Source organism: Octopus bimaculoides, chromosome 17 (assembly GCF_001194135.2).
Source record: "Octopus bimaculoides isolate UCB-OBI-ISO-001 chromosome 17, ASM119413v2, whole genome shotgun sequence".
Lineage (NCBI taxonomy): Eukaryota > Metazoa > Mollusca > Cephalopoda > Octopoda > Octopodidae > Octopus > Octopus bimaculoides.
The window spans coordinates 44,209,607-44,221,189 of NC_068997.1; the positions used below are offsets into that span (position 1 = coordinate 44,209,607).

The 11,583-nt window shown below is 35.8% G+C and overlaps 1 protein-coding gene across 1 annotated transcript in view; it reads left to right on the forward strand.

The window, feature by feature from the left end:
* The window catches only part of LOC106878381 (WD repeat, SAM and U-box domain-containing protein 1), a 36,106-nt gene extending 30,063 nt beyond the window's left edge, over positions 1-6,043 (forward strand). The window contains exon 11 of the mRNA XM_014927575.2: positions 1,627-6,043. Coding sequence (XP_014783061.1) covers positions 1,627-1,775 — 149 coding nt within the window. The 3' untranslated portion in view covers positions 1,776-6,043. The remainder of the gene's footprint in view (positions 1-1,626) is intronic.
* Positions 6,044-11,583: the final 5,540 nt, after the last annotated feature.

The window sequence follows — 11,583 nt, forward strand, 5'->3', positions numbered from 1 at the left end:
GAAGATGAAAGGCAAAGTTGACCTTGGTGGAATTTGAACCTGGAACATCAAGATAGATGAAATGCTTTGTCGTTTATTCCTTTTGGAGCCAATGAAATAAGTGCTAATTGAACATTGGGGTCAATATGATTGACTAAACCTCTTCCCTAAAACTTCAAATCCAAAGTAGAAAGAAAAAAAAAATTATTATTAATAAGTTGGTAAGCTTGCAGAATCGTTAACATGCAGGACAAAATACTTAGTAGCATTTCATGTCTTTACATTCTGAGTTCAAATGCCACTGGAGTTGACTCTGCCGTGGTTGATTTTGCCTTTCAGGCAAGTGAAATTGAAGTTGAAATCAAACCAAATTCGACGACTGGCACTCATGCCAACCTTCCTTCATTGGACACTAAACTCTGCTTGCAAAGACCTGTTGGGGCAAGTGAAATCGAAATTGAACCAAATTTGATGACTGGCATCCGTGCCAGTGGAGCACTAACAGCACCATCTGAGTGGGATCACTGCAAGAGTAGCTGTCTGGCTTCCGTGCCAGTGGCAGACAAAAAGCGCCATTTGAGCGTGATCGTAATTAGCATTGCCTTACTGGCACGTGAACAAAACATTCGAACGAGGTCGTTGCCAGTGCCACTGGACTAACTCCTGTGCAGGTAGCACGTAAAAAACACCATTTGAGCATGGCCGTTGCCATTACCGCCGGACTGGCCCTCGTGCCGGTGGAACGTAAAAGCACCCACTACACTCTCGGAATGGTTGGCGTTAGGAAGGGCATCCAGCTCTAGAAACTCTGCCAGATCAGATTGGAACCTGGTGCAGCCATTTGGTTTCACCAGTCCTCAGTCAAATCATCCAACCCATGCTAGCATGGAAAGCGGATGTTAAATGATGATGATGATGATGATCCTTTCAGGGTTGATAAAATAAGTACCAGTTGAGTACTGGGGTTGGTGTAATTGACTGGAACCCACTCCCAAAATTTCAGGCCCAGTGCCTATAGTAGAAAGGATTATTGTTATTATTATGAATAAAGTGGTGAGCTGGCAGAATCATTAGCACCCCAGACAAAATGCTTAGCAGCATTTTACCTATTACATTCTGAGTTCAAATTCTGCTCAGTTTGACTTTGCTTTACATCCTTTTGCAGTTGATGAAGTAAGTAGTAGTTAAGCAATGGGATCGATGTGATCAACTTTCCCCTTCCTCTGAAATTGCTGGTCTTAAAACCATTATTATTATTATTATCGTTATTATTATATTTTAAAAAAGGATTGATGTAACTCTTCATGAGGGTAAATAGTCAAAACGAAGAGCGCGATTCGATTGTATAGATGTTTTATTCGTTGAACTATATTTCGACAGCATGTCTGTCTTTCTCAAGTTCAAAACAAAAGGTGATTAAAAATTCAAAATTTCAGAAATCTAAACGTAAACTATGAAATTTTGAATTTTTAATCACCTTTTGTTTTGAACTTGAGAAAGACAGACATGCTGTCGAAATATAGTTCAACGAATAAAACATCTATACAATCGAATCACGCTCTTCGTCTTGACTATTATTATTATTATTATTATTATTATTATTATTATTATTACGATTATGATTATTGCATTTTCATTTCTTAACAGATGGCTACACTTATGAGAGGACAGCAATTGAGTCCTGGATCAAATCTGGCAGTACGCGCAGTCCCATGACCAATATCATTCTTCCTAGTCAACAGCTTATTCCTAATTTAACTGTGAAAATGTTAATCCAGAATCATGCTACTACATAAGGCCATCTATGTGAGCATGTGTGTGTGTGTGTGTGTGTGTGTGTGTGTGCGCGCGTGTGTGCAAGAGAAAGAGAGAGAGAGGGCATAGTTGAATGGTGTTGAAGTTCATTTCAGTCAAGAGGTCCTTGGGTCAATCCCACAGTGTAGCACTTTGGGAAAGTGTCATTTGTTATAGCTTTTCGTTGACCCAAGCCTTCTGAATTAAATTGACTTGACAGAAACTGTGATAAGCTATCAAACAGACTGCATTTGTAAATTGAAATGCACACGATATCATGCTGATTCTGCTTGGAGATTTTTTTGAAGAAGTATACAAGGGTTTGTGGAATAAACTACTGAAATGCCCATGGTTGAAAACTGACAAAGGATTTATTGCTTTGCCTGTGTATGAGGCGGGTGGGTTATCAAGTAACTTAGCGTCATAGCAAGTTGGTGAATGTCTTTAGGGCTTAGCTTCTGTACCAGTCATATCACTTGTTAAATATGTATGCTTGCTTGTGTATCATCAATGACCTTACCAAGACTCATTAATGTACTTGCAGTACTTATGTGTGCTTAGTGCCTGTTGCTTTGGTGTTCCTATGAGACTTTAGGCAGCAACTATAGCAACACAAATGCTAAGCCCCATACAGTCACAGTAATTATGTTCTGAACATCAAACAAAATTTTTAATAAAAGAGTGTATATTGTGTTCGTTTTCTTCCAGTTCTATGTTTTCCTGTACGAGGTGTGTGCTTGTATGTGCTTGTATACTTTTAGTGTTCTCAGGGAGATTCAGTGTGACACAGGTTGTGACAAGGTTCGTCCTTTGAAATACAGGCACAACTGAAGCAATGTGAAATAAAGTGTCTTGCTCACAGGCACAATACACCGCTGGGAACTGAACTCACAACTTCATGATCGTAAGCCAAATATCTTAACTATTAAGCCATATGCTTCCACTTCTATACAACTATTAATCTATTAATACAGGAAATGCAAAAATCTTAGCTAAAAAGGTATTAATGCTGCAATGTATTTTTGTTTTCGTCATACAAGCACACACCTCATATATTTACAGCATCATTGTTGTATTCCAAACTGATACAAAATGCTCTGTTGCTTATTTAGGAACCTGGACATTATTTTACTTCATCAAGTATTTTATCCAGTGCTCCACTGATTATGTCACCCACTCGTTTTTCTATAAACACTCTTTATTTTTGTTGTTGTGGCTGTTGTTGTTTAGTCTCTAGGTCAGCCCCGATTGAGCAGGCATATAATCAAAGCCTTTCCAGCTGTGACCATCTCATCTTTCTGTATCTTTGGGACTACATTGTCTGATCTGTTTTCCTTTCCTTAAAACAATTGGTTGTGATTTGAGGGAGTTTTGGCTGCTATGTAAAGGGGGCCGCCTTCTCAGCTGTTACTGTTACTGTTGATGTCTTTCATTCTTGTAAGGTTGGAATGGGGTGTTAATAACATACCTACCCTGCAATGACTTGATGGAAGTTTCAATGTGACATAAAATATTTCCTAAAACAAGTATAAGAAACAGAAAATCCTTTGCCCCCTTTGCAGTCTGTTTGATCCATTTTGCTTGTTTTGTGGTAGTGGTTTCAGGTTCTTCATCTAATTCAGGGTCAATGCCAAGCTCCCTTGTGAATTTGCAAGCTTTCTTGACAATAGAATGTGATTTTTATTATTTTTTTAATTAAAATATGAAAATATAAGGCACATAAAAAAGCCTACAAAAAGTATATAAAACCATATAAATAGTTATAACAACTCCAATATACATGCCTGTGCATGTATACATGACCATACGCAGATATATATGGATACAAAAGCATAGATAGATGAGTACATATGTGTGCCCAGATGCACATACACAGATGGCTGCACATGCACACCAAAATAGTCAACAGTCACTGTCACCACATGTGACGGGGACATACACGTATATATCTATCCCCTCACACATACGTACATACATATATGTATATATAAATATTCCCATCTGGTTTCACCAGTCCTCAGTCAAATCGTCCAACCCATGCTAGCATGGAAAGCGGACGCTAAACGACGATGATGATGATGATGATTATTATTATTATTACCTCTGCCTTAGCAAAGGCAAAGGTATTGCTTTCAATCATGTTTGTTTGTTTGACTGTGGACAAGATATCTCAAGAGCTGCTGGAGAGATTCAGATGAAACCTGTGACTGGCACGAACTGATTAGATTTTGGGATTGATCCAGTAATGGACAAGGATTCTGGATTATTTGTTATATTTTTGCTTTAATTTACATGAAGTATTAGGATCTTACGTTGACTTTCAAGTCTTTCTCTGATTATTTCCCTTGAAAACACGCTCATGGTTTCCATGTAAGTTATGGTGGTGTTGCTGTTTCCAAAGTTTTATTTTCATTTCTCTATTATTAATTTTACTCATGTCTCTATCTTAGTAGAAACTGATGGATAAAGAAATCAAACTACATAAACAAACGGCAGCAAAACTGTTCAGAAATTAAATAACACTAACATATTCAATAACAATAATAAATTTAATTTATCCTCGACAATTTTTAGTTTTACCAATTTTGAATATATTGCTCCTGTTTAAAATCTCTTACCTACTTGGCAGTTGCATTTCTACCTCTCCCTTGAAGGAAGCTTTACTTCTTGGACTCGTGTTTTTGTGCACAACGATGTTGTTAAACCTCCGTTAACAGCATCGTATGCTGGTCCTTTCCGTTTTCTTTCACGCATGGATAAATTTTTCACTATAGACCTTAATGGTCATAAAGATACTATAACCATGGATAGATTAAAAAAGGCATTCGTAGAGAAAACTGTCCCTGTTCCCATTGCAGATGACACACACAGAGCATTACAAATATGGCCTGCACATTCACCTTCATATTCCATAACTATCATTGGGATCGATCAGGTATTGGACAAGGATTCTGGATTATTTTTCTGTTTTTTTTTTACTTAATTTTTGAGAGTGGTCAGATTCATATTTAGTATTCTCATTTGTGAGAGCAGTTGAGTTTATTTCAGATATTCTCATTGTAAAAATCATCTTCGGCTAATCGTTGAGAAGATGTTGGTGTTGCCTTGAAGGAGGCTTCCGCTCTCTGAGTGCTCTTGTTATTATTATTATTTTAAATCATTAGAAAGAATACAGGAAAAAAAATGATGATTCAATTTTACTTTCACAGAATTAATCTCCCAGGAAATCCATGAACGTTGTTTCCTGGGTTTCAAAGTATTGATGGAAAAGAATCATTGCCACAAATTCTCTTTTGTGATGTTGCAAATCCTATCAACTGCAGTTGTTAGCTAGTCACATCAAATATATCTGATTAGTTTCTCTCCTCAGAATCACTAGTCAGATGATACCATAGTGAACAAAATAAATAAATTATTAAATAAAAGACATGAGAACATCATTCAAACCATTTTTCTCTCATTCAAAGTGTTATTTGTTAAATATTCCTTCCTTGCAGAAAGCAAAAATAACTCAGCAAAAGTTGTTTATTTCTTGGAGCTAATCTTTCTTTTTCACAAAAAAATGAATTTTCCTTTCTCCAAAATTCCTTCTATCACAATCATACTTATTTTTACCAATTCCCAATCTTCCTTCGTCTCAAACCTTCACCCTTCTTTATATCTTCTTTCTTCTTCCCATTTGTTGACTTCCTTCATTTCTTAAACATCTTTCACATAATATTTTCACCCTTGTCCGAAATCTTTTCCCTTAAAATTACTTCAACTCCTCTTGAAATTCCTGCTCTTGCCATTCTACCCATCTTCTGTCATCTGTTATTGTTCCTGATCCTTTTTCATAATATTATTCACAAGTCAAAGGCAGTCAGGAGTTGGCAGAAGCATTAACATACTGAGCAAAATACTCAGCAGCATTTCGTCCGTCCTCACATTCTGAGTTCAAATTCCGCCGAGGACAACTTTGCCTTTCATCCTTTCAGGGTTGATAAAACAAATACCAGTTTGGGGGTTGACGTAATTGACTTAGCCCCTCCCCAAGAATTACTGGCTTTGTGCCAAAATTTAAAATCAGTATTATTCACAAGCCGCATTAATGTTCTTCTTCTTTTGTTCTTTTGACTGAATCCTCCCGGTGTCTTAATAAAAAAATTGAATTTTTCTCTTCTCTAACAAATTTTACAAACACTTCATTATATTGTTGATTAATTGTAAATATTTTTTGTTACAAATTATGGAAATAAACTCTACCAAAATTGGAATTATTTGTAAATAACCTGTGGTTGTCATCGTTTTTCTTTTGTTTTATTGATTTCTTTGATCACATTGTTAACAAGATCTTAATCGTTTTTGAAGCTGAAATAAGACTCACAATGGAGTCTTATTTTAGACAGCACAACCATTTTACACCAGAAAATCATTTAACTAGTTATATGTTGGCCTAAAGAGGAGACTAATATATCTCAAAAGCATTCCTTGTGTTGTAATAACATGACTTGCTGAAAATGTTTGGGGTTATAACCTCAAAATTCAGTAACTTTCTATCTCATGTGTCTCCTCTTGTTCTGCTTATTCCAATGGAGTCGCTGATGAGGTTAAAGGATGTGTGACAAAACAGCTTTGACAAAGACACCCCAATATTATTCTCCACCAATAAGTACTTGTTGTTGTTGGCACTCCGTCGCTTATGACGTCGAGGGTTCCAGTTGATCCAATCAATGGAACAGCCTGCTCATGAAATTAACGTGCAAGTGGTTGAGCACTCCACAGACACATGTACCCTTAACGTAGTTCTTGGGGATATTCAGCGTGACATAGTGTGACAAGGCTGACCCTTTGAATTACAGGTACAACAGAAACAGGAATTAAGAGTGGGAGAAAGTTGTGGTGAAAGAGTACAGCAGGGTTCGCCACCATCCCCTGCCGGAGCCTCGTGGAGCATTAGGTGTTTTCGCTCAATAAACACTCACAATGCCCGGTCTGGGAATTGAAACCGCGAGTCCGGTGCCCTAACCACTGGGCCATTGCACCTCCACCCTCCACCAATAAGTACTAATAAGCTTATAAATATGTTTTTAAGTACTGGTTATTTTCAAGGTAGTCAAAGGAGTGGAAAGAGCAATGCCTATGAAGCTTGTAGTCCCTTCCAGACTGCTAGGAACTGATGTAGTTGACGATCATTTTGAATATCTGTTGGTCAATGTCATGACCAACATGACTAGCCTGCTCATGAAATTAATGTGCAAGTGGTTGAGCACTCCACACACACATGTGCTCTTAATGTAGTTCTCATGGAGACTCAGTATGACAAGGCTGGCCCTTTTGAATTACAGGTACAACTCATTTTTGCCAGCTGAGTGGACTGGACAACAAGCATCCTTCAGCCATAGCAAAATCTCTGCTATTTCTATTCTATGCTGCTCATCAATCAGTTATTGAATGGTCCTAATACTGTATCTATTTTTTTTTTTTTTCATGAGAAGATGCTAGCTCCTCCCATAGTCCTTCTCTATTTCTGGATAAAGGAATGCTGAGAGTGGTCCCCCACAATCCTTCTCACAGTGCAACATAACTGATTCAGAGATAGAGAAGTATCAACTCTCTATTTGACTGATAGTCAATTCATCGACCCAAGAAGGTTGTAAGCAAAATTGACTTTGGTCAAATATGAACTCAAAGTCCACACATCCGGAGTAAATTCTGCAAGATTTTCAGTTTGATGCTCTAACTATTCAATCATTGAACAATATGGTGTGCTTGAGAAGACCTGTTGAGCCAAGTTAAATCGTAGTCATGGTTGATGTCAGTGCTGCTTGACTGGTACGTAAAAAGTTCCACTCAAGTGTGACTGATGCAGTTATGCCTGATTGGCACCTGTTTCACTGGCACATAAAAAGCACCATTTGAGTGTGGCTGATGCCAGTACCACCTGACTAGCTCCTGTGCTGGTGGCATGTAAAAAGTACCATTCAAGTGTGACCAATGCCAGTGCTGCCTGACTAGCACCTGTGCTAGTGGCATGTGAAAAGCACCATCTGAGCATAGTTGATGCCAGAACTGCCTGACTGGCTCCTGTGCTGGTGGCACATAAAAAGCACCCACTACACTCTCGGAGTGGTTGGCATTAGGAAGGGCATCCAGCTGTAGAAACCTTGCCAGATCAGATTGGAGCCTGGTGCATCCTCCTGGTTTGCCAGTCCTCAGTCAAATCGTCCAACCCATGCTAGCATAGGAAAGCGGATGTTAAACGATGATGATGATATATATATTAGTGTTTGTGTTTGTCTGTCCTTCACCACCGCTTGATGTCCAACCCATGCCAGTGGATGTTAAATGATGATGATGGTGATGATATATATATATATAACAACAAAGGTGGCTAGATGCAATATAAAACGAAAAAAGAAAATTTCAGTTGTCACTAATAGTGACTGAGGGTGCAGGGTAGCACTTACATTGCTAGAAACAAGAGTCAAAGATCCTCATAGCCAAAAAAAAAGCATATTGTCTATGCACTGACAGGGGAGATAACTGCTTCACAGTGAGCGAGGTCACTATACTACCAAACTAGTTTTGCTTGGAATTAAAGCTCATCAACTGATGGTTAAGCTAAATCCTATCCATCAGTATATAGTACTTACTGTATGAACCAATGGATGATTCTGTAAAATGGTAATGGGAAAATAATAAAATAACAAAGGTGGCGCAATGTAATATAAAATGAAAAAGGAAAAATTTCATTGTCACTAATAGTATAAAGCTACATATATAGACATTAACAACACACTTACAAATAAGCAATAATAAAATACACACCAGGTATATTTTTAATTGTGGTATATATGAAATTTTATTTATTTATTTATGATAATAACCTTCAAAATTGTTTCACAAAAATACAGAATATCTGCAACAGCTATAAAAGTTCAAACACTTAAATTGAAGCTGAATTACTCGGTGAGAAGATACAAACACAAAAATATACGACTATAATAACTAAATATAATATAATCTTCCAAAAGTGACGAAATATAATAATAATTTTTTCAAAAATGTAAAAGTGCCAAAAAAAAATGGACTGATAAAGAAAAAAATTACATTGAATGAAACAACCTTATTTTGTAAATATATATATTTTTGGTCAAACCAAAAAATATTTTAAATAATTTAGATTCTATTCCTTATCAAGTGCCTTGTTATTATCATTTATCTCCAGTTGCTATAGTCTCAGGCCGACCAAAGCCTTGTGAGTGGATTTGGTAGATGGAAACTGAAAGAAGCCCGTCGTATATATGTATATATATATATATATATATATGTATATGTTTGCGTGTCTGTGTTTGTCCCCCCAGCATCGCTTGACAACTGATGGTGGTGTGTTTATGTCCCCGTAACTTAGCGGTTCTGCAAAAGGGATTGATAGAATAAGTACTAGGCTTCCAAAGAATAAGTCCTGGGGTCGATTTGCTCGACTAAAGGCGGTGCTCCAGCATGGCTGCAGTCAAATGACTGAAACAAGTAAAAAAGTTGGCTAAGATCAAGTAAATCTATTTATGATCAAAGAGACATTGAAGCCATAACAAACCAGTCATATTCTCAAGAATAGCGTACAACGGATTACATTAATTAATATGCCTTTTTTATCAAAGGCAGTAAGGTGAGATTCAAAGGAAAGTTTGCTGCTATTTCTAGCAAAGTGAGCGACCTCATTAGGTCTGTCTTGTTGGTTTGTCAAACACCATGTGATTAAGTACATGTCCTTAGGATAGGATTGAACTGATATATTTTTATTCTATACAGGGTTCCCACCGTGTTACCCACTAGTATTACCACACTTATAATTAACACAACCTGGGGTATATGAACCTATATGTGGCACTTGATGCTTAAATGGAAACTTAAAAAAACGTTACAAATGTTTGTTTTTTTTTTAGTGACAACAACAAGCAAAAATTTTAAAGCACAAATGAAGTCCACAGTTTGAAAAAATATTTCAATTCATGTAAATATTAACTTGCCTAAAACATTTTGAACGATAATGGAAAAGAATAAATTATTTTTTTTTTTAAATTCACTTTATATATTTATTCTTATCAGTCCAAATATTAATCGATTTAAACATTTAAAAAATAGCGAAAAAGAAATATTAAAAAAAATATTAATTCAGTTTTTTTTATCTGTACAAATATTGATATACTTTAAAAAATTTAAATATTGAAAAAGAAAAGATTAAAAAAATTATTTACTTGTGTATAAGTTACACAATTTTATACTTGATTTTAACTAAAAAAAAATTAGGGTGAGATAAAGATAAAGTAAAAACTGGAGGGAAAAACAAATTTGTATCAAGGTTTAACACTAAATTATGAGTGTAGATTATACACAAGTAAATACAGTGCTTATTTCTAACATTGGCACAAAGAATAAATTTTCATGAAGGATACTGTCATTTAGATTGTTTCAGCATTTGCTACAGTGTTAATTCAGAGAAAAAATTCACTCTATAAACTTTGTGAATAAAAACACATCAATCTAAGCTGCAGATGATGCTGCCAGTAGACTACCAGAAAGGGAGGGGGTCTTGTGATTCTGCTTCCTCAGTGACTGCTTTGTGTGCTTATATTAAATGATTCCAGCTTGGCAAGGCAATATCTACTACTGAGGAGGTAAAATTATGTCAAAACACAGTGTCTGGTTGTCTGCTGATATCACTTAGAGTTCAGCTCAATGTGGTTTTACAAAGAATATAAAGAGAAGTTTTTCTCTGGGGTACAAGTGTGCATTGTAAATTAATATACATATTTTTGTATATATACACATATACACATATGTTTAACCAGTTTAAAAAATATTACTATTAGGACTTGTGTTGCCGAAGACCATGTTTCTGGATTCACCTGCATCACATACTGGCTATAATATATGATAAAACCTTCTCAGTTTTTCTTTATTTGTTAAAACTTTGTAATGATAAAAAAATATATTCCTGTCAAAATGTAACAAAAAAAGAAAAAGAAAACAACAGTTGTCAGCCACCTTCACTAATCCTCACAATATAATTCATAGATTGGTTTAACATTTAAAATTCAGATGAATTTTAGATCAATCTTGTTTAACATGGTGTATATATGACCCCTTTTGTTCATGAATGACCATGGGATTGCACCTAGAAAGTTCCCCTCCGAGGCACATGTCTGGGCAATGCTGTTTATGGAAGACCAGCCTTCCCTCTCTATGTCATCAACGTTATCCAAGGGAAAGGCAAAGGGGCCGATACAGCTTGGCACCAGTGACATTGCAACTCATTTCTACAACCGAGTGAACTGGAGCAACGTCAAATAAAGTGTCCTGCTCAAGAACACAACATGCAGCCCGGTCTGGGAATTGAACTCCCTACCTCATGATTGTGAGCCTGATGCTCTAACCACTGAGCCATATATATATATATATATATATATATATATATGTATATGTATATGTGTATGTGTATGTGTATATGTATATGTATATGTATATATATATATATATATATATATATATATATATATATATATATATATATATATATATATATATATATATATATATATATAGTCTGGGTACATGGGGATTAACACATATTTTAAGAAATTATTATTTCTTATATTTAATTGTTTATGTTATGATTTCATTTACTCCATGTACCCACATGGGGATTAATACATACTTTAAGAAATGATTATTTCTTATATTTAATTGTTTATGCTATGATTTTATTTACTCCATGTAGCCAGACTTTGTGGACACCCTGTATATATATATATATATATACATATA